The sequence below is a fragment of the Pristis pectinata genome, chromosome 13, assembly GCF_009764475.1.
Source record: "Pristis pectinata isolate sPriPec2 chromosome 13, sPriPec2.1.pri, whole genome shotgun sequence".
Taxonomy (NCBI): domain Eukaryota; kingdom Metazoa; phylum Chordata; class Chondrichthyes; order Rhinopristiformes; family Pristidae; genus Pristis; species Pristis pectinata.
The window spans coordinates 33,121,486-33,145,118 of record NC_067417.1 but is presented as its reverse complement, the minus strand read 5'-3'; the positions used below and the strand labels follow the sequence as shown (position 1 = coordinate 33,145,118).

General features: G+C 37.5%; 1 protein-coding gene across 1 annotated transcript in view; it reads left to right on the top strand.

Annotated features, from left to right (window-relative positions):
* Positions 1-896: 896 nt before the first annotated feature.
* Positions 897-23,633, top strand: part of tox3 (TOX high mobility group box family member 3) — an 81,509-nt gene continuing 58,772 nt past the window's right edge. The window contains 1 exon segment of the mRNA XM_052028781.1: positions 897-1,577. Coding sequence (XP_051884741.1) covers positions 1,476-1,577 — 102 coding nt within the window. The 5' untranslated portion in view covers positions 897-1,475.

Here is a 23,633-nt window from a genome sequence, read left to right as displayed (position 1 = left end):
TGGTTGAAATTCCAAGCAAAGACAATGGAGCTGTTCCAGGAAAATACATTCCTTGTCCTCAATGGAAAAAAAAGACTGGAAATGCAGCCAAATGCTAAATGAAATTAATTTAAGAAATGAACAAATTTAGTAAAAAGAAAGAGGGCCACGCCACATATTTCAAAAGGTGGCATTAAAATTGAATCTGTCATCATGCATTTGCTTGAAGTGAGGCGATTGTCTTCACATTAACTGGGGTCATTAAATAAAGTTTTAAAAATAGGAACCTGCTGTATGCGTGGATGGGTTTCCTGCAGTTTGGTTCTCACTCCATGCAGTTTAGTTTAGTAATGAACTGATTTTAATTGATTGTTTTCAGTGGGTTTTCACAGTTTGCTTGCACATATTGGTTCAGAGGGGTTTGAGAGTGATCGGGCATTAACCCTGGTGGCAAAGTGTTAGAGATCGACATGAGTTGTTTATTCTGCAAATTTGCGGCACTGTTCACATTGATCCCCTGATAAAGATGCTGTGGATGATATTTATAACATGTGTTTTGTATTGTGTTTACATCTCTGTGCCTCTATGCTCATGTGTACTATCGCTTGATTACTTTGTTAAAATAAGACTTGCGAAATGCAGTTCCGATTGGTCTGAACCAGGAACAGGGGCTTGAATGGGGATGTGAAAAAGAGACTGAATCTGCCCAGAAGTAAACTGGTTTATTATGGCTGAAATACAATGTAATCTTTGGTAGGTGTGCACCGAGCCTCTGTGTGTGTGTGTGTGTATAGTGGCAGCTGCTCTTGGTGGGAGTGGTGAGCATTACTGGGAGTGGCTCATTATGAAGCTTTCTTTACTGCCTTCCAGGGGCTTTACTTATTCATTATTCTCAGGGAGCACTGCCAGTAGCAGCTTCAGAGCTCTTCAGCGCTTTAGACTACAAGCTGTGACCGTTGGGTGGAAGACTTGCACTCCTGTTAGCAACCCCTGGTTTTAAATTCTTCAAGGACAGCTTTTTAAATCTTGCCAGCCCAGCTGGCTGTGCGTGCGTGAGTAGATATGGACGGCTAAAGGTACTGTTTTAAGAGTTAACAGGAAAGGAAAAAAAAGCTTGGAACCGCCTCCGTTTATTATAAGGGACTCAGTTGCTGTTCCAGTGTTTATCAGCAGCCCAGATCAGAGTCTGCAGTGGTGAAGCTGGAAAGCATCAGCTTATCAGTGCTGGTCGCGTGGCTTCTTTGTGTACAGCAGCTGCTGTTGAATGCATGGGCAAATACTGAGGCTCAGCACTGGGCAGTTAAACACAGACCCAAGGAACACAGGAAATACATGTATCTTTTCTAAACAAGAGATTTAAACCACTTTGTACACAATCCCCAGGGTTACATCTGTGCATTACTTATCCTCAATTGAGTTAACACTTAAGTGGATGTCAGAAAACCCCATAATAATCAAAGTGGTTCATTACTGAGGGTTGTTATATTTTAAAAAAAATGGATGTACGTTTCTATCCAGCTGCTGCTGGCAACAATATTCCTGGCGACCCTTCCAACCTGGACCTTTCCCAATGCCTGGGCTACTACAACTACAACAAGGTGAAAAGATTTCTTTATCTTCATTGTGTCATGCTTTACGTGATGATTTGTAAGGAGAAGGATGGTTGAATTATTTAGCATTAAATTGTATCCTGCATATATACTGTCTGTTACTGTTTTATTTATTGTGAGTGGCCTTAGCTTTTTGTTTTGCTTTTATGATTTCAAATGTATTATGTGCACTTAAAGTCATTAGAAAGTAACTCCAAGTGGCATAATCATTATCTGTCATTTTAGATTTCCGAAATCAATAGAAACATTGATGAGTTTGGCAGCACGATCAGTGAGCCAGAAACTTATTGCTAACCATCTTTTGAAGAAAAGGCCATTTTTGGACTCTTAAAAATCAGGCATCTTACAAAAGTGTCATTTGCAATATTCTGTGGACATGCACTGCAAAAGTAGTATTTTTTTAATAAGTTTGAAGATACAAATTTAAATAATTTACTCTGGATTAACCAGGCTAATTTTATTTGCTATTTTGAGTGTAATCAATCACATTGAACAGAAATTTTTACCCAACTTTCTGCTAGTTTTGGTAATCTGTATTAATTATTTAAAATCATAACTAGAATACCAGAGAATTCAGTGTAAAAATGTTTTGTCAAGTAAAAGTTTGCAGCCCTTTTTGGAGATCATTTGAAATGAATTGATGTCTTTTGAAATGCAGTATTTTATTGTGTTGGTAATGTGCTCTACTGTCTCAATACATCCGCTGTATTGACTTTATTACTTGTTTACTGGATGCTTTTACTGTCTCTGAGTAACACATTGCTCTGGCAATTGTTGCTGTAGGCTTATGGGACATGGCATCTAATTATTGCTTAATTACTGTGAGAAAGTTTATTTTTCCCTCACTCTTCACTTTCGTGCATTATCACTTTCACGCAGCATTATCTTCTGATTCTCTTGTTCTGTGTATTAGAAGAGTAATCCTTTTGTGCTGCTGAAGCAAGTATTGTTTCTGAACTCTCACATGGCAAATACAAGGCTGTAATCATTTTCAGCATCAACAGCACTGTTGATCTTTGTTGATAGCTGCATCATCATTACTGTTGGTTAGTACTTAGTTTGGTAATGAGTCTATCTAGAGGGTTTGGTAATTCTGAAATGCCTTTCTGTGTCCCTGTGAATATTTCGATGCCCAACTGTAGATATGCTACAATCTAGCAAGTCTAATTCATTGTATTATTTAGCATACAGTTGTGATCCTGCTGAGTAAATGCTTGCTCATTCTCCCATGTTTCACTGGAAGGGTGTTAAATGTTTGGAAGCTCTTCCTGGTTTTAATTTCTATCAATCGTGAATTTGCGAATCACTTTGAGTTGAATTAGTTATTAACAGTACATAAAACTTTCTGAATATTGCACTTTGATGCATTTGATGTTTAAGAGCTGAAACTTTGGTGGAAGTGCTGCAATGGTTACATGAGTAAAGATTGTACCATGCACGATTGCTGAAGTTTATTGAAAATCGCAAATCACCTCTAAAGTTAAAACGACAATACTATTTTAGTTTGTTTAAAGTAACTTCATGTGAAATGTGACAACAATGAAACTGTCTTAAACTACTTAAAATTAACTCAATGCGGCGGTGAGTATTAGAAAATGAAAATACTTGGAATGATTATTACTCAACCATAGGCTCCTCCCACTCTTATTACTCCAGCTTTGGGGTGTCATTGTCATCATCATCATCATCAATGTGTCACACCGTATCTGATCTAAGTAGTGACAGTCTAACCTGCATTAGTTTAAATTGCAATGGCTAAAGATGTATTTTCTTAATAATACCTGGAAAGATCAGCATTGTCATTGTAAATATATGGCCACTTTTATAAAAAAATCTTATTTCTGAAGATGCAAAATTTGTCATTATTTACAAAAACTATTGTTACTTTCACACAAGGGTGCAATTGGAATGTCTTTTCCCTACAGTTTAAAAAAAATGATTATAGTCGTATCTAGAAAATGAGTGGCAATGGAATTCTGATACGTTTCTGGACATTTAGCAAAGAGGTTGTTGTGCTTCCATTGATATGAGTAATGCAGGTGCCACTGCCTACTCAGAATTTGGAGAACTCCAGTGTTGTAGCTCGTGCCCTAAGCATATTAAAGACTTGTTCTAGTTACAAATCAGAAACATTATGCAGTTAATGACCTTGAATCCTTTTTTCTGATATTCTAATTGCTTAAAGTAGAATTTAATGTCACAAAGTTAATTATTTTAGATTGACAGACTAAGCAATGTTGTTGAATGTGATTCAGCTATCCAATCATGTCCAACCTTTGTTTGCCAACAGTAATATGCTCAAAACATGCCACATGCAGTAAAGTCTAAATGGTGAATACCATTAAATAAGAATCTTCCAACTGTAGAGAGCTTTTGAGTTTGTTCGATGAATTGGTGTGGGAAGAAGGTATTGCGCAGCAAAATGGGCGTGTCTAGAAGGTATAGAGCAAAGTTACAATGTACATAATTTGTGCTATAGTTACGTATTTTTGGTTTGAAATTCAAAGTGTTTTTTGATTATTAATTGATTTGAAATGATCCAAATTTAAGGTAATCCCAAATATTGGTATGCATATATATAAGAAAATGAAGGAGCTAGGGCAATGTTTAATGCAAACATAATGTTTTTCGGTAGTTGAATGCTTCTATGCTTCTCAAACTAGCTATAAAGAAATAAAATATTTTTTTGGCTTTATTATGTTTTTCCCGTGTCTGCTTCAACCAATGGTACCCTAGTGAGTCTGTTTACAAGATGGTTTTGTGAAGTGTCTACCAAAGACTTTTAGTCAAGCTACTTGTTCCCAGATGGTTCTCTGCAAAGGTAGTAGATGTTTTTGACATACAGGTCAGCCATGATGTAATTGAGTGATTGAATAGTTGATTAGGGTTGGATTCAAAAATTCATACCAACCCTGTGTTAGTTCTGGGGAGGAAGGTGTGGGTGGAGTCAGAACTAAATCATAGGATTGTCAATTCTTAGTGCGCTTGCCAAAGTCTGGTGTGATGAGAATTGAATCAAAGTGCACGGTGAACATTCCTGGTAGACAAAATAAAATTCTAACTCTGATCATTAGTTTATTCTGCCTCTCAACTTGTGAATTTTTATGATTAGCATTGTGGTAGTAATTAAGCCTCCAAAAACAGCAAGTGAGAGGAATGCTTCTGGACTGCTGTTCTCTGAAATTATAATCTTCTCAGTGAAAGAAGTCATTACAAAGCAGTAAATAATGATGGATGAGTTGAGAACCCTTTTTTTTTAGCTTGCCTAAATTTGTGCAATAGGATGATGCCTGCGAGAATTTGAGGCAACTCTGTTTTATTATTTCAGAAAAATCTACTGAACAAATTTGGTATTTAGCAGCTCTGGGTTCATCATCCAACTAGTTATTAGTTACCTTCAGGAAAAGAAGTTTGTTTATCACTAAGTATAACAATTCTGCTTTACTCAGTGTAGTTTAATTTGACATCAGAGGGAACACTACATCATAAAGAGTGACAGAACTGATCACAGTTTAACGTTTCTGTTTATCCTTCCTTCATATAATTTTGTTACAAGTTTATTTTCCTTTTCAGTAGCAAAACATGTCCTGATTTGTTTTTTGAAATAACTCAATGGTTATCAATTTTTAACATTCCAAGCCTCGGTAAATTAAAATGTAGTTCATTAGATTTGGTTTTGGGAGAGATTTGTTTTTAAATAACTCTGAACATCTACTTGCAGTAAGGGAATATTTAAATAATGCATGCATTAGATATGACTCTAGAGCAATTGAGCTGGGGGTTAATACAAGTGCTGAGGAAACTGACAGAAAAATTATGCTATGCGGCAGTAGAAGATTGCATTCTGTTATTTGTAAGGAATATGTTTATATTTGTGAAGTGCTTTAGAAGTTATGATTTATTGTACAGATTTTACAAAGCTATTGAGGAAAAAAATGAATGTAGTAAATAAGGACAATTGTAATGAAAAGCCACTTTACATTAATATAGTCCAAACCTGATTCTACATGCAGAAAATAATGCCATCTAGCCTTGGTGTGTGCAATCATAGACTACGTTAATATGTTTTATTTTCACAGTTTGCTACTTAACCAGCATGTGGTAATCAGCATCATTCTCCAGCCTCTTTCTGTGGTGCATATTTAAACAAGGAGAGAAGTGCTCAGCTGTGTCTGAGGTTCAGTGCTGGAAAAACACAAGTGATAGATGTGCTTACCATCTTTTTAGTGTGTATTGATTTAACTGCTATGATCCATAAACTGGCTGTATCAATAAACTTCTGAAAATTAATTCAGAAAATCTTACTCCGAATCAGCAATATAAATGAGGAAAAACAAAAGCATTTATAAAACAGTGGGGGAAAAAAGTGTCTTATAAGAAGTGTGAAGATTTTTAAGCTAAGGCTTTTGCTTGTGTATTTCTTGAATCCAGTAAAAAAATAATTGCAATTTTTCATTCATCTATAAAATCGACTTGATTTCCCGACTTATGATTTAAGTAACCAAAAGTTTGTCCCATCTGCTTTTGTTTGTTAACTCGGGTTAAATACATCAAGTGACCTGGCTGTGCTGGGAAAGAACCAATTTAATCTCAGGAAAGGCTGGATACAATAAGGAACAAAGGTCAGATGATAGAATAATCTGAAGATTCCACATACTGTTACCTTTAAAATGTTACAATTCAATTGTCGTAAAATTGTGTGGATAGACTAAGCAATCAATTTTGCTCAAAAATGCTGTGATGGCGAGAGACCTGCAAATTGTATATGCCTGAAAATGTGTGTTGCATGTGTAAGTTTCAGAGTATGGAGCAGAAGTTGTTTGCTTATTATGGATGGAAAACCTCTATTTCTTACATCCTGAAACCAAGAGTTTTTCAGTACCCTTTCATAGTATGCTCCAAAGGCACTTGCACTTTTTTGTTGCTAAATCATTGATGATCAGAAAAGTTTTGAAATAATTTCTCTGCTACTTGTAGTGATGAAAGTCCCTCTGTTTGTAATATGTAATTCTGAAATAACTATTAACCAGAGGAGAAAGAACCCACTTCCAGAAAGTAGAAGGGAGCCTGCTTTTGGAAAGTTACATGATAATGTGCATGTTTCCTAAATTTGGAGGGGGAAGGGCCAATAACTGTTCGATTTCTTTGTCTCAGTCCTTGGCATACCTTTTGGTAACCCTGGTAACAAAACAGTTTGCAAGAGAATGATTTGTCACAGCATGGTACTGTATTTGAAGCCACATATGCATAAGTGGTTTAAAATGGTATTTTTCTGCATCAGTTTCTCCACTGTGACTACTGAAATGATTTTAATTACAAGCTTGTATGGAACAGTAGTAATAAAAGTACCTGACCTCAGTGTAATCTGCCTCAGTGCTGGCTGTCAATGATAATGTTTATTATACTGTGCATAATTTAGGTATTAGTGGCCAAACCAATTTCTGTAGTTGACAATTACTAGGATTTGTTTTATTCTAAAGTTCAATTGGTGTTGCCAGCTGTCTTAGCATTTTGATCAATAATTGCACACTTGTTTAATTTTTATCATGAGTGCTTTCAGCAGCTAAGTGTGGCTATATAAAAACTAATTTGTTTCCAACAGGATATGACTACAAGCATTATACTACTAATAAATAACTCTCTCACTAGAAGCTTGTGCTCTTTTGAGGTAGGAACTGGGATGGTGCAACACATTTTTACTAAAATCATTAATGACCAAATGAATATCCCCTGATGAGGCAAAAGTAGAGGGTGCAAAATTTTGTTGAAAAAATTTTTGAAAGTACAGCTGCAAAATCGCAAGGCACAAAAACCTGTCTTTGAAAACAAAGCAAAAGTATTGACTTGGATATTGTCATTTTAATCTCAGTTCTGAGAATGACTTGAATTACTGGAGTTAAAGGCTGTTGTGCATCAGGGGTTTTGTGAAATCGCAGAATCCAAGAACTCCACAGCTCTGACCCTTTGGCCCCTGGTGTCCAGACGAGCTGAAAATTGCGATTCGGATATATCACACTTCCCAGATTTCAAACCACACTCTCGTAGATTATGGCACATCAAGTGCTCATCCAAGTATATTGAACGTGTAATCAGACTTCCTCCAATATTTGAATAAGGTTAAAAAAAAAACTCCTCCCATCTGCAGCTTCCACATTCTTCTGACTTTAAATCTACACCTCAGGTTTTTGACTGCTCTGCTAAGGAGAATAAATTCTTCTTAATCAATCTATCTGGACCTTTTAAGATGTTGTACACCAATCGCCCTGTTTAACTGGTTTAATACTAATCCCTGTTAGATTCTGACATGAGGTAAATTCCTTCCTGCGGACTGGGCTGATGACGATTCCCCACATGTAAACTATCTCTGAGCAAGGGTCAGAACAGATGAATGGCAAGTTGTTGTAAGTAGGGTTTAAAATGGTGGTAAAAGATAGAAAGCTCCTAGGGTTGCAGAATAGGGATTGTTTGGGTAACTACTAAGCTGCACATCTGAAGGTGCGAGGAATTACTGCTGAATTGTGTAAAATGACTATACAAATGAAATAATACAGATTTTTCACTTGTAGTTCAGCGCAAAGTGAAGTCATTTTCACCTAATCTGTACTGCAAGAAACTAACAGGACCAGGTCAAACAATAGTTTGACAGCCCACCCAATTTTACCCTTCACTGACTTCAGTGGAGGGTAATGTGGGCCTAGTGTCATAATGGCATGTTGTGTGGGTTTCGTCAATTTCCCACTAGGTGAATTAGGTCAAAATTACCACTAAGGTTTTAGCTTGTTGATCTTGGAGCGATTTGGAAGAAATAAAGAAAGAATCTAATGGCAGGTGCAAATGATGTAGCTTTTGCTTTAACATGAAAGCAACGTTTGGTGCAAGTGTTTGGTTATTAATGTAATAATCCCTGATACCTGAACTAAATCTGGGCATCTGCCAGTATAAAATCTTGGATTTAGTAGGCAACTCGTATCATACTGATTCAAACAGAATGCATTCTCTTTGGGCGTCACAATATAAATGGAACATTGGACCGGAAAATTACTGGTATTCTAGCCAAAGTATTTCCACAGAATTGAATGGGTTATATGTTCTTCTATGTTGTAAAAGTTTATGGGAAAATAATGTATTAAAACATCCTTCTGTGATGAGTTTTTGTCTTGTCAGAAGGTTAAGTCTCCACTCTACTATCGCTGTACATTATTCATTATAAAACATAGTAAATAGTACATTTCTAAAGTCCATTTGAATTGGTTTTGGCTGCTGTATTGTGTTGTCAGTTAACTGAAGGAACATTATTGCCATATATAGTGACAGTGAGCATAAATGCTTTGCTATCCAGAGTACAGAGCGGAACACAGCTTGTTTCTTTGTGATTGAAAGTGGTTCAAATCCTCCTAGGTAACTGGCATTGACTTTTAAAGCCCTGGACATATGGTACAGTAAATGATTTGTATTTACAGTACTGCCAGGCCTAGGTATCATGTTTCATAAAGGCAGTGTTTTGTAACAGTGCCCTAGTTTGTATTCCCAGTTCTCTTTTCAGTGTGCCATGTCTCAGTATCCAGCTATTGAGGCGGCCATTATCTTTTACAAATCATTGCATCTGTTATCTTCTCAGGTTACTGTTGACAAAGGATTGAGCCTCAACTGCCTACGTACTCAGTTACCACCTTGCTTGTTTGTTGGCTGCCTTGCCAAATATAGCAAAGATTTTTTTGTAATGGTTACTGTATTATAATTTTAAAAGTTTAATGATATGTAAGGCTAATGCTGTTTTTTTTTAAAAATATGGGTCAGCAGACATGTTTCCATTTGCCGTAACTGCAGTTGATTTGTTTAACTATTTATTTGATGTTTGGGAATGGTTCAGAAATCTGGTTTCCATGCACTTCGCTCTTTGTATGACTTCGTTTCCATTCCCATTTTAGTTCTCATTAACCTGAATCTAGTTTTCTACACTGTTGCAATGCAAGAATCCTGAAGACAATGAGGATTATTTTTTTCTCAATCCTGAATGCTCCTCAGGAATGTCAGGGTGACTATTATTGCACAATTGGAAGCTTGTAGGCAGATGTAGTAAAAAGAAAACTTTAGTGCTGCTTGATCAACTTGCTCAAAAAGCAACAGCAACTTCCATCATTCACCCTGTGCTCTTTGAGAGGGTAAATTTGAAACCATTCCATAGAACTTTGCTCCACAGTGTAAAACAGTTGAAGTCTTAAATCGTGTTTCTGAACAGATTATCCTGTAGCACATTTTTCAAAAGACTATCATTTTATAATTCTAAATACATTCTACACATCTTGTTGTAATTTGCACTATATTTTAATGTAACTTATTAGCTTTCTATCAAGGAAATTACTTATAATATTTAAAATATGTGATGACACTTAGTAACAGAACCGTTTTTGAAGTACTGTTTATAATAGAAGTGGATTAAAAGGTGCAGCATTCACATAACGTTCCTCTTCCTGTGAGAAACATTTAAGTAACTAAAAATGGATTGATGATTTAAAATAGAAAGTGATTATAAATGAATAAAATGTTGCCCTGTTAACATTGTAGATAGCTTGCTTGTAGCATAAAATGCGTAATCAAATCTTTCAATTTTTTTAAAAAGTCAACGAAAATGATATGAATGATTTCACAACACCTTGATAATGGAGCAAACTGCCTAGATCACACTTTTTTCAATATTTGCAGATTAGAATTTTTTTTAAAAACTACTATACCCTCTTTTCTGACACCTTACAAAATTGAAACTACGGAAAAAATTTTAGGTCTTAATCCTTATCAGAAGGGCTTGATAGCAATAATTTATGATTTAATTTTGAAAATACGTCTAGAATCATCAGACAAAATTAAGAATGAATGGGAAAGTGAACTCCAGACATCTACACCTATAGAGACTTGGAAGAAAATTCTTCATTTAGTTAATACATCTTCAATGTGTGCCAGACGCTCGTTGATACAGTTTGAGGTAGTTCACAGGATCCGTATGTCCAAAGATAAGTTAGCTCGTTTTTATAACCATATAAATCCTATATGTGATAGATGTAAATCGAATGTGGCTTCTTTGACACATATGTTTTGGTCCTGTCTTCTTCTGGAAAAATATTGGAAAGACATTTTTAACATTATTTCAAACATATTGAAGATTGATTTACAACCTCATCCTATCACTGCAATATTTGGATTACCAAGGATAGTCTGGCCATTTATCTCCTTCTGCTAACCGTATGATTGCTTTTGTTACATTAATGGCCAAACGATCCATTTTGCTTAAATGGAAGGATCCAATACCCCCTACTACTCTTCAATGGTTTTCTCAAACTATATCATGTTTAAACTTGGAAAAAATTAGAAGTGGTACTGTTGATCCTTCGCTTAAATTTGAAGATATTTGGAGTCCATTTATTCAATATTTTCACATGATGTAGATCCCCTTTCAATAACTTTCCAACTTGAAGGAACGGATTTGACGACATAATATCGCCCTGTTTCTATTGAGAAATCTTAGCCCAGTTTTTTTTCTTTTTTTTGTTGTTTGTTTTTTTTAAAGTTTTTTGTTTAGTTTATATTGTTTATAATTTTTTTTATTGATTTGGGTTTTTTTAATTTATATAATAAATCTTTTTCTTTCCTTTCTTTTATATTATATTCATTTACTAAGAGATCATTGGATCTACAGATTTTTTAAATATTTTATTGTTCTTTATGATTATATATGCTATGATTGTTATCCTGATCTCTTTGTATTACATGTATAAATATTGATGCTATATATCAATCTGTATTAATTTGAAAACTAATAAAAAGATTGAAAAAGAAAGATAATGGAGCAAACAATTTGGAGAGTAACATTTGCAATTAGGCAAGAAATGGGTATGCTTTCCTTTCTGTACAGTATATCCAAATTTGTGGATAATCACTTTTTGTTCAATGTGGAATATCTGGAAGTTTCTGATCTGCAAGTGATGTACTGAGTTACTTGCTGAATAACAATGTTTTTTTTACATAATAACCAGGGTGTTTTTTTTTTACAAATACTGATGCTGATTTCACCATATTTTAGGAAGAGCATTAATTACCTTTCACCCAATCTAAGGATATAGGTCCAAGGATGAAAAGTGTCTCTCCTCCAGTGGGAGATGAAAGATCTAATTTAGAATTATCGTCTATTAGAAATAAAGGCCATTATTTTAGTTAAGAAGTAGATTTTAAAACTATACTGCAAGAACAATTTGCTTTGGGATATTAATCAAATCATAGCAGGAAGAAAAGGGTTTTAGTATTAATACAACTGTTTTACATCAACTTTCATAGTGAGGACAGAGAACAGTTTATATGAAGATGTTCATGCAGGATGTTTCAAATGGTGTACATGTCTAAAATTAATGGTGTACAAGTTATCTGATTGCATATTGCAGTTAACTCTGGGGATCCCTTTTCAGTGTTCATTGCCTACAAAACCAAGCCTTATGTGATCACCTACTGTTTCATTTAAACTGATAAACATACTCCCAAGCTGCTGCTGTTTTAGCAGAGGATTCTAATACAACATATTGGACTAAAATTGAAGACATCCTCTCCCCCTTGCCCCAACCCCTTTTCTGTAGACCCCATCTGGGAGCTTCATTATTCCTAACTGTTGGGCTGCAAGTCCCTGCCAATGTTGGTTTAAATTTAGGTATGCAAAGGTGAGTAAAAAATGGCCTGTGGACATTCTCCCTCATTGCAGATTAGTGGATGACAGCCTTTGGGTCTCTAACCAAACATTATTGATCAGAAATTCAATAGAATCAGTTTTTTTTGTAGCTTATGGAATCGATAATTTTTTTTATATCTTTGTGGTGAAACATGCTAATGACTGTTTCTAGGTCATTTCCTGTCACATGGATGGGGCACATCTGGGTGTGAGGCACCCTTGGGTCCTTCTTGCAATATCTGCATTAAATTCCATTCTTTTTGGCCTTCCCAGCATAGTACCAGATTAAAACACCAGCCCAGTAAGTTAATGAATTACCTTCTTATCCTTTGAATGGCACATCCCAATATCCATTCTGTCAATTGCTGATCTCATTTCCCTTATCACTTCTACATGATATTAGTCCTGTTCTTCCAAGACACCCACCCTCGCCTCTTCCCCCTTGTCACTCCTTAAGGGTCTTGAGGTGTAACTGTAGTCTTTGACAGAGGACCAATGTCTGATCCCTCAATGTTGCCCAACTAATGCACCCAGCTAGCATGCCCATTAGGTTGCATTGGAATTTCTGGCTGCAAACTGTGATTGTGGACTTGCATTATGGAGAATGGTGTGGTTGTTGAACTTCAGTAGTAACTCTTGAATGAGTTGTATAATGCCAAGATAACTATGCTTTCCTCCAGTTAAGTCCCACTGCAGTTGCCCAGAGAAACCAAGATTACACTTGCTAGCTCTTGTGATTATTTTGCAGCACTCCCATCAGTTCCTTAGTGGAAGTCTGCTGAAAGGACAGGCATCTAGACCTGGAGTGCGGTGAGGTGGATCATGGCCCAGCTTATAAAGGGGACCAGATTGGTATTATTTTGTGGTATTTCTTCGGGGGGGGGAGAGGGGTGCAGATATTGTGGGAAGGAAAAAATTGGGATTAGTGTAAATGGATGCTTGTTGGTTGGTGTGGACTCAGTGGGCTGAAGAGCTTGTTCTATACTGTAAGACTCTATAATCTTCGACTCTTCAGGGGAGTGCCTCATGCCGGGAGTCTTTGTTTTCCCTTTTCGAGATGCTAGAAATGTGCTTTTGGAAACTCTGTTGTTTTTATAAAGATATGGTCTACCCTTGTACTTTGTTGAGTCAGTACAGTAGGTCATATCCTGACTATTATCTTTCTCATTCTCATAATAGGAAAAGAGTCCCAGGTACCATTTTAGCTCATCCGTCAAAGTCAGAGTAAGGAACGCATGTCATTTTTAATGTCTCTTTTTTTTAAACTGTACTTATACCCTTTGTTGGCTGTGGGTTAGAGTGTGATTTAAAAATTAAGAATTGGATTCAATCTGGAGAAAGAAATAATGTTACTAGACATGCCTGAAGCTTTATAAAGTTCGTGTTAGTATCTATTCAAGGAAAAAGAAGAGGCTTGGTGCTGACTATTGCTCTTCAATGTTCACGGAGATGTGAGGCAAAATAATAATTCATTGAAGTTCAGGTGCAGTCTTGAAATATTGTCCAACCTGATGGAATTTCACTTTATCGGGAGCTGGTTGATTGAGCTGCTGGTGTACGTTGAACTTGCAGGCACAAAAGGCAGGGCTACGTTAACATTTACAGAATACACCACACATTATTTGAGCCAGCTGAAGAGAAAAACACACTAGAAGAAGATTATATATTGCAGAAAGTCAAATAAGTGAGAAGCTTGATGTATTAACAAAATAAGCACTGTACAAGGAATTCATAAAATGCAATGAGAAATGAAAACTGCATTTTTGCACAGGATGTATAAACGGAGTTGTAAATCTTGATATTGGTGTAAAAGTTCAAGACATGTTTAGAGATTATCATTTTGAGTACTGTGAGTAATGATTTATTCTATTTTAATGGAGTGTGAGTGGGTCCACAATGGAAATATAGAAACAAATTAAAGTTGTGGGTGGGTAGCATTTGGAAATCTAATTTAGACCATGACATTGAGGAAATGATTTTATGTTTCGGGGAACAAACCTTCATTTTCTGCTGGTATGCATTCAAAGTTTGGGTGGGAATCATATCCTGGTCCCATGTGTGTGATTTGAGAATTTATTTAGGAATGAGTTCAACACTTTGCTTGTGGTATCTCACACTAATAATTAAAATAGAATGATGTTTTGTTCACACTACTTAACACGCTTAAAAAAAATCTCCAAACATAGCTGTTACACCAATAATGAGGTTTACAACCATGATTAGAATCTCTTTCTTTACTTCCTCATTTTTTTTGTATAATTTCTTCCTACAGTGCTTATTTTAAAATGAGCTTCTCGTTTATTTGACCTTCTGCAAGGTTCAATGCCATATCTAATGTGTTATTTATTTTTGAGTTGAATATTTATTTATCATGCATTTTATGGTTATTGAAGATGTCTGTGTTGAAGAAAGACAAATATTCTATTTGATTTATATCTATTGCTGGTCAACACTGGCATATATATAACTGGAGACCACCTGCATCTGCCCCAGTATATTCTTCCTGTTTTGCAAGTCTATTAATTCTGTTCTATGAACTTGTACCTGTATATTTGAAAAAACAAACTGGGGTTGGCAATGGAAAGTTACCTGAGTTTTGAGACTTCTACTCAGCAGAGAAAAAAAATATTTTTCCTTACAAATAAAAAATGTCTGAACACTTCAGCTGTAGTAACATAAGTTGATTAAATGGGTCCTATAGAATGGTACTTTTGTCCATTGACCATACTATAAATTATATATAGAAGTACCAGCCAGCACTTCACCTTTTTAGTTCCATCATCGCATTCATTCTGGATTTCTTCAAAATCTGAACTGTTTCTTTGAGATGGTGGCATTTGGAATAATCATAAGAACCTTCATTTAAGAAACTGAATTGAACAAAAAATTAACTTCTGGGTTTTGCTCTAAATGAGGACTACTTGTCACACTGGATCAGCAGCAACTGCTACTCAGAACTCACTTGAGACCATATATAATGGATTATGAGTTTCTGTCCTCTATATAAAAAAAATTATTTAGATTTCCCAAAGTAAGAATTAGTATTGACAGTGTGGATTTTTTAGTTCAAGTCGTATCCATTGTGCAGTATGTGGGAGATGCATGTTGGTAACTGGAGTGACTGGTGTGCCCTTCAAAGTTTAGGTTGTCCTACTGGGTGATGTTGAAATCCACATGAATATTGAACTGTACTTGTATTGAATAGCAGGAGAATTTTGCAATGTTTAGGGAAGGAATGGTACTTGGGGGAAAAACTGGAATCTGAATCGCATGTTTCCAGAGTCTCAAATGGGCAAAATCATTGATAACACAGGTTTGATGGGCATCCTATTGGGTGCCAACAAAAGAGGAGCTTCATTTAAGTGTAACAGTATGGCCATTGTGCCTGACTTGGGGACGTTTCTGAAATTGATGTTCGTGCATTCCTGTAATATTGCTTGATTCACCCACCAATACATCATTGTAGTCAGTCCAGCAGAGAGTTTGCACAAGCTCTTGGATGCTTTTGATAGCATCAAAACCAGCCAAAACATATCTGTTTCAGTTATTTTATAAAGTAAATGGCAAAAGCTCTTTTACAGGGTTTCCTTGTTCTTAATTACTGATGATTGGAATGACGTTGCCACTGAGGCTTCCGAATCAGGCAGAGCAGCAGCATCGTGGAGTGCAGCAAAGAGCTGCAAACCTTTCAGGAAAATGGTGATGGAGACGAAGGAGGCATTATCACCTGCGTACCTATAGCCCTAGCCGTAGAAGGTGTACACATGATTTTGCTTGTTTCTCATCACAAACCAATGTCGTTTTTAACTGGGAAAGGAACAGTTCAATTTAGTTGTGGTATGAAAAACAATCCTTTCAAGTCTGTTCTTAGTTTTCTGATGGCAGTTGTCTTATTTTAACCATGTGTCAACTCTCATTGGGTGCCTTTTGTCTTACCCATATTGTTGGTTGGTAGGACGGCTACATTAGGGCAAGACTATCCTCACATCAACCGGTTCATGCTGGCTTGTCAGGGACTGGGGCACAGATATAAAGCCATACCATGATGAGAGCCATGCACCAACAAGGAGTCTGATGGAGCAAGTCATTAATGTCATTACATTTAATAATTGTAGACAGCTGAACAGGAAGGCTTCAGTACAGCTGAGATCAAATCTTAACAGTCAGCATTATTTGCTGCATGTCCAAAAACCTTACTGTCCTGTGGGACTATTCATCTGTTGAAGAGGAAGAAGTGAGGGAGGAAGATGAGTCAGAAGTGCCACACACTGCGGAAGAAGAGCACAAACAGCTGTAAATGTACTGGGCTGCTGGAGTTGTAAAACTGCATGTTAGTGAAGAGAGATTCTCCTCAACAATCCTTCCCCTGTCCAGAACACCAACTTCTTTCCTTTAACCATCCTGACATCCATTGTATCAATGCCTTCAATACTAAACAACCAGTATGTTGCTGTCACATGAGTACAGTTATGAAGAATGAAAGCTATTCCAAAACTTGGCACTTCTCTTTCCAACAGATGCCATTCTGAATGCGTGATCATCTATTCTTGTGCTCTGAGGTGCTAGCATTAGTGATATTGAAGGCTGCTAAGCTTCTATTTGTGCAGCTCATGGAGGATGACTCTGGCTGTTGATGACCTTGTCACAAAGTGCAGGAACTTTGCTTTGGAAGAGGCAGTCTGGATGCTTTGGCTGTCTGACACCTGAAGCAAGTAATTAAGAAGACAAATGGTATGTTGGCTTTCGTAGCAAGTGGATTTGAGTACAGGTACAAAAATAACTTGCTACCATTCTGCAGGGCCTTGATGAGGCCACAGCTGGAGTAGTTTGTGCAGTTTTGGTCCCTTCCCAAGAAAGGATGGAAACAGTGCAGTATAGGCTCACCTGACTGACTCCTGGGATGGCAGGATTGTTGGATGAGGACAGATTAGATCAACTGGGTTTGTATTTGCAAGAGTCTCAAAGAATGAGAGAGGATCTAATTGGAACTCTCAAAATTCTAACGGGTCTCAACAGACTGGATGTGAGGAAAAAGTCTCCCCTGGCTGAGGTGTGTAGAATGAGGAGGTCACAGACTTGGGTCATAGGTCAAAGGGCATAGGGCACAATCGGTCAAGATAGGGTGAAGTCAGTGTGGTTTTGTTAAGGGGAGATCTTACCTGACAAATCTGTTAGAATTCTTTGAGAGGTAACAAGCAGGTTAGACAAAGAAGAGTCAGTGGATGTTACTTACTTAAATTTTCAGAAGGCCTTTGACAAGGTGCTGCACACGAGGCTGCTAAACAAGGTGTTAGAGGCAAGGTACTAGCATGGATAGAAGTTTGGATGACTGTCAGAAGTCAGAAAGTGGGGATAAGGGGGTCCTTTTCAGGATGGCAGCCAGTGACTAGTGGAGGTCTGCAAGGGTCAGTGTTGGGACCGCAACTTTTCTCTTTATACATTAATGATCTGGATGAAGGAACTGATGGCATTGTAGCCAAGTTTACAGACTATATCGAGGTAGATGGAGGGACAACTAGTGTTGCGGAGGCAGGGAGTCTGCAGAAGGACTTAGGTCTGTTGGGAGAATGGGCAAAGAAGTGGCAGATGGAATACAGCGTAGGGAAGTGTGGCATTATGCACTTTGATAGGAAGAATAAAGGAGTTGACTATTTTCTAAATGGGAAGAGAATTCAGAAATTGGAGGTGCAAAGGGACTTGGGAGTCCTAATTCAGGATTCCCTCGAGGTTAACTTGCAGGTTGAGTCAGTAGTAAAGAAGGCAAACGCAATGTCAGCACTCATTTTGAGAGGACTAGAACATAAAAGCAAGGATGTACTGCTGAGGCTTCATAAGGCATTGATGAGAGTGCATGTGGAATATTGTGAGCAATTTTGGGCCCCATATTTAAGGAAGGATGTGCTGGCCCTGCAGAGGGTCCAAAAGTGGATCACAAGAATGACCCCAGGAATGAAAGGCTTAATGTATGAGGAGCATTTGATGTCTCAGGACCTGTACTCGATGGAGTTCAGAAGGATTGGGTGGGATCTCATTGAAACCGACCACATGCTGAAAGACTTGGAGTGCTCAAAGATTTGATCATTTGCACCTTGTAGACTGCCTGGCCTTGATGTGCACAAGTTGGACCTGGATTCCTCTATGCTCTTTGACATTACTCACAAAGTAGTTGGCAGGCAGCCCAGTGCATTAGGAAGTCTCTGCAGATTGTCATCCGTCTGCTGTATATGGTAGATCTATTTCCTGTTCAGTGGGGCCAGGTGGCAAGCCCTTGCTCCATGACCCACGTTCTGGGTACGTTTACAAACACTTGCCTTGTCTTCCCTTGTAGCACATGGGGCATCAGTTGCTGAAAATGTACTGTGATATCACATGAAGGATCCTATTCTGTAGGGTCTTTCGGGGCCCTGATACCTTTTAATGGGGGCTCTTAGTGATTGTGTTACTGAATTTGCAACTTAAGGCACCCCAGCTGGAACTTCCTAAATTTCTACTGAAATGAGAAGAGGAGTTTGTCTTGTGGCACTGATCAAGAAAGAATGAACAGACGTGAAAAATGGCATAAGATGTTAAATAAATGTGACAGTAGTTAGAGTAAGAAGATGAAAAGATATAGAGACTAGATAAAGGTACTTGGTTTGCTAATATGCTTAATGCAGATTTGATTTCTGGAGTGGCATTTCCAAAATCACAGTAAATTACATAATTGACATAACATCCCATCAAACTTTTCTTGACTGAAACTGTCAACACTGAGGCAATGTTCTTTGGTATAATGCTTATTGATGATCATGTATTCACCAAAGGTGCTCCACATGATCCACTGAAATACTGATGAGCAATCTTTTTCTCAATCCAGTGAGAGTGAATGATAACATATAACATAAAAGCTCTCAGAATTTTTATACATGGGATGCATGTTTTCACTGAAAAATTAATGAAAAATAGATATTGGTTAAAGTACCGACCGACATGCTGATGTTACATTTAGCTACAATACAACCTGCAAATACTGGAAACACTCAGCAGGTCAGGTAGCATCTAAGGAAAAGGAGACAATTAACATTTCAGGTCAAAGACCCTTCATGAGTTTGGTTCAGGTGGAGGGTCTTCAATCTGTAACGTTAACTCTGCATCTCTTTCCACAGATACTGCCTGACCCATTGAGTATTTCCAGCATGTTCTGTTTTTATTTCAGATTTCCAACATCTGCAGTGTTTTTGATTTACACTTGCCTGCTGCAGTTCCCTAAGATGTCTGCCGCTGGCACTTTCTTGGGTTTTAAATGTCCACGTGCATCAAGTCCCCTTACCCAACCTCCACTGGCTTCCAATCCACTACCACCTCAACGTTGAGATTCTGATCCTTGGGAGCAAATCCATTCACGGCCTCAACTCCAATTTAAAAGAACCATAAAAGTGCAGCTTCTTGGTTTGATGCTGAGGAATAACTTTTTCAGGTAGTCGCTCAAGTTCTGAATGATGAGATTCCACTCCAGTTCTGTACATCTTTGAGGTGGCTGACAATCCCAGTTAGATCCCCAGTCTCTGAGGCAGGAGGTGTTTGATGGAGCAGATGGGTGAGCTGTTTGGGATGTTGTGATCTTCTGCTGTTTGTGTGTGGCCTTTGCGTGCTCCCGTTGTATCTGCTTCAGGTGCTCTGTGCCATCCCAGTTCACAGGCTAAGAGTTCCCATGAGCTGGTGAGGATGTCACACTTTTTTTCAAGGCAATTTTGAGAATGACCTTGAAATGTTCCCATTGTCCTTCTGGACATCTCTTCCCATGATGGAACTTGGAGTGAAAGACTTGTTTTGGGAATCGGTTGTCAGGCATGTGTTCCACCCACTGGAGCAGGTTGAGTGTGATCAGAGCCTGGGTTGTTAGGCTGGGAGAGAATGTTGACATTGGTCTGCTCAACATCATCTGCGAAGGGAAGAGGATTTTGGAGAGACTGTGGTCATGCCCACCTTCAAGAAAGGAAACCAATCTGATTGTGGTAATTACTGAAGGGTTTCCCACTGTTTGCCACACAGAAATTTATACACAACCACCTCTTCCCAGTGGCCAGAGAGCCCTGCTCAGAGTCAGAGTGGGTATTTTGCCCATTAATTGGCACATTGGCTTTTATTTTGCGTATGACAGATCAATAAAACGTCAGGAACAAATGTAGGCTTCCTCTGCCTTTTGGTTCCATCAACCGAAAGGGATTGGGGAGACTTCTTTGCAAATTTGTCTGTCAACCTTATTTTTAAAAAAAATACTTTTTTACTAAATTGTTTGTGTTATGTTTTTGGTAAACTGAAATGTTTCCAATCTTATTCCCTGCAGAGGGGCTGAAATAGCAATCTTAAGTTGTTCCCTGCTCCCAGCTCATGTACCTGGGAATTCCAAATGGCTCTGTGGGGGCAGGAAGGCCCTGGAGGCTCTGTAGGAATGAAAAGGTTAATTGTATTCATTAGTTATTCCAATGTTTTTCTTTATTTGAACAATGCCTGCCTTGTGAGTGAGCTGTAACTCTGAAACGTGAACTGGCTTTATAATCCAACCAGACCACGCACAATGCCGTAATCATCCAAGGTGAACTGCTGAAAGGAATGGAACTGCTCACGCAGTGAGAAAGTGCTCCATTTGAGCTGACTTTGACGCAGAGTACTCGCATCATTTGACTGTGGAAACCTGTTTCTTTTCAAAGGGTGGGGCTCTTTAATTATCTCTGCAGGTGAACAACACTGGTATGGACGGCCAAATATGGATTTTCTCAGCCGGATTACTTATCATATGGCACACTTGGAAAGCACAAAATGGTTTTGGTAATATTCATATAAGAAGATGCCGAATAAACACTTGGGGAGAAAGGAATAGAAAGATATACTGATGAGATTAGATGAAGAGGAGTGGACAAAAGCTTATGTGGAACTTAAACATATATGTCAACCAGTTGGCAAATGACCTGTTTCTGTGCTGTGCATTCCAAGTCAAATGGCAAAGGTTATTTGGGGGAATTAATTATCATTCAGTTTGTAAGAATTCAGTATCAATCAGGCATCATTCAACTTCAGGACCCAAATGGGTCCCGCTTTTATCTCTTTTGCATGATGTCTCATCAGTAATTTGTTTTCATCTTTCATAGAATTATACAGCACAGGAGAATATGTTCATCCAATTTTAAGTGTGGTGGCTCTCTTTCAGAGTTATCCAGTTATTTCCACCCTCTGTCCTCTCTGCATGCTTTCTTCAAGCACTTATACAATTTGCTTTTGAAACTGCAGTGCATTCCAATACGTAACACTTCACCTCTGGTTCCTTTTGCAAATTATCTAAAACCTGTGTCCTAGCATCCATCCTGCAAGTAGCAAGCGTTTCTCCTTGCTTGTTCTACCAACATTTTTGATCATTTTAAATCCTTATTCTAAATTTCTATGTAATGTTCTCTGCTACAAGGAGAACAAGCCCAGCCCACTCCTCTCCCCATGTAACTGAAATCCCTTTTGCATGATGACAATGCAGTAAATCTTCCCTGACCCTTGGATAGTTTTATCCAGTATTGGAAGTAATACTCAAGCAGAAGCCTAAACAATATTTAAATATTCAGAGTAACTTCCTGTCTTTTGTACCTTTATAACGTTTGGTATAAAACCAAAGATCCTGTTTATTGTTTAACAGTCTTCTAAACTTGACCATCTTAAGTTTTGTGTGTGTTTATGGCCAACTCTGCTCCAGCTGCCCCTAGCAATTGCAAATAGTTCGGGGGACTTTACAAGTTTGAACCTTAATAGGTTCAAGCACTTCCTCTTGTTTTCCCCTGTCCAATTCCTCCATTGCATGTCAGCGAAATACAGGCATCCCTTTGCCTCCTCAAGATTTCCTTTCTGATTCCCCACTTGGCTGCACCTTCCTCAGACTAATCTTTTAGTTTGTGTAAAAACAAAATCTTTTGGCTTCCTTTCATGTCACATCTAATCTGGCAGTGCAGATCTTTAGACTTTTTAAAAAGCAAATGGTTACTATAAGATGTACAAGTGGCTGCTGTCCGTGAGAAAAAGTATTGTTCACAGAGCAATTTGCTCATCAGGAGCAATTTTAAAGTTTATGCCGGGAATTGATAACTACTTAGCTACTTTATTTTCCAAATAGATTTAATGTAAAATATTTTTAGATTTTAAGTATAGCAAGCACATTTATTTGAATGCCAGTTATCTTCGTTCTGTACCTGGCACGTGCATTCAGTAGATTTATGATATTAATTTTGCTGTGTAAGATTGATTTTATTGGAGGATAACATCAAGTCATTGAGAACCTATTGATGAGATCAAAAATATCAGCAGGAAGAAGTGCTCTTTACTTCCTTAACCCTAATAAGGATGTGACTAACCAGGTCAAATATAAGCTCCCTATGAACCTCTGCTGTGCTTTTGCTAAGGGAAACTTCTACTTGTAAAAGACCATTGAGAAAAGATGCAACAAAGAAGTACACAGGAGAAATTTTCAACCTTGTTGCCTGAACAATACATGGCTATGAAATATGAAGTTCCATCTGTTACCTTAATTATTTTAGAACCAGCCCAGATTTCTTCTGTTGAAGTTAAAAACAAACCACTTGATTGCTTTTTGTCTCTGAATTGCTATTTATTTGAGAAGGCAAATATTCATTGTTCATTGACCAGGATTGGAAAATGAGATCTTGGTAAATCTAATTACCTCAGAGGATTAAATTATTGAATGATGATTCATTAAGTACTGTGCAAGTATGTTATCTCTTTCATTTAGTTACATTATAGTTGTTAGTGGTACTTAAATATTTAAAGTTTCAAGATTTTAACTTTTTAATATTAATTTTAATTCCTTTGTGAATAATTTTGACTTGAAGCCTACAGAACAGTAAATAATTTTGAATATGGCCTGACTGAGATTTTGGGGAACATTAAATACTGATTATTCTGAATCAACTTGCAACTTGTAACTTTACTAAAATTCTTCACTTTCTAGACATTATTTAATTTATTTAGTGGAAAGGCCATAAAAAGCTGCTCAATTCTGCAGACAAGACTCGGATAATATAGAAGAGCACAGATTAATCAGAGGTAGTCAGCATGGATTTGTGAAGAGAATGTCATGTTTGATTGACTTGACAAATTTTTGCAGAGTTAATGAGGACAGTTGTGAGGGTGGTGCATTTGATGTAATCTATGTAGATTTCAGCAAGCTTTTGATAAGGTTCCATACAGCCCATGTATATTTCTGGTCACCACATTACAGGAAAAAAAATGTTACTCCCTCTGGAGAGGGTGCAGAGAAGAATTTACATAGATGTTGCCAGTGTTCAAAATTTGTAGCAACG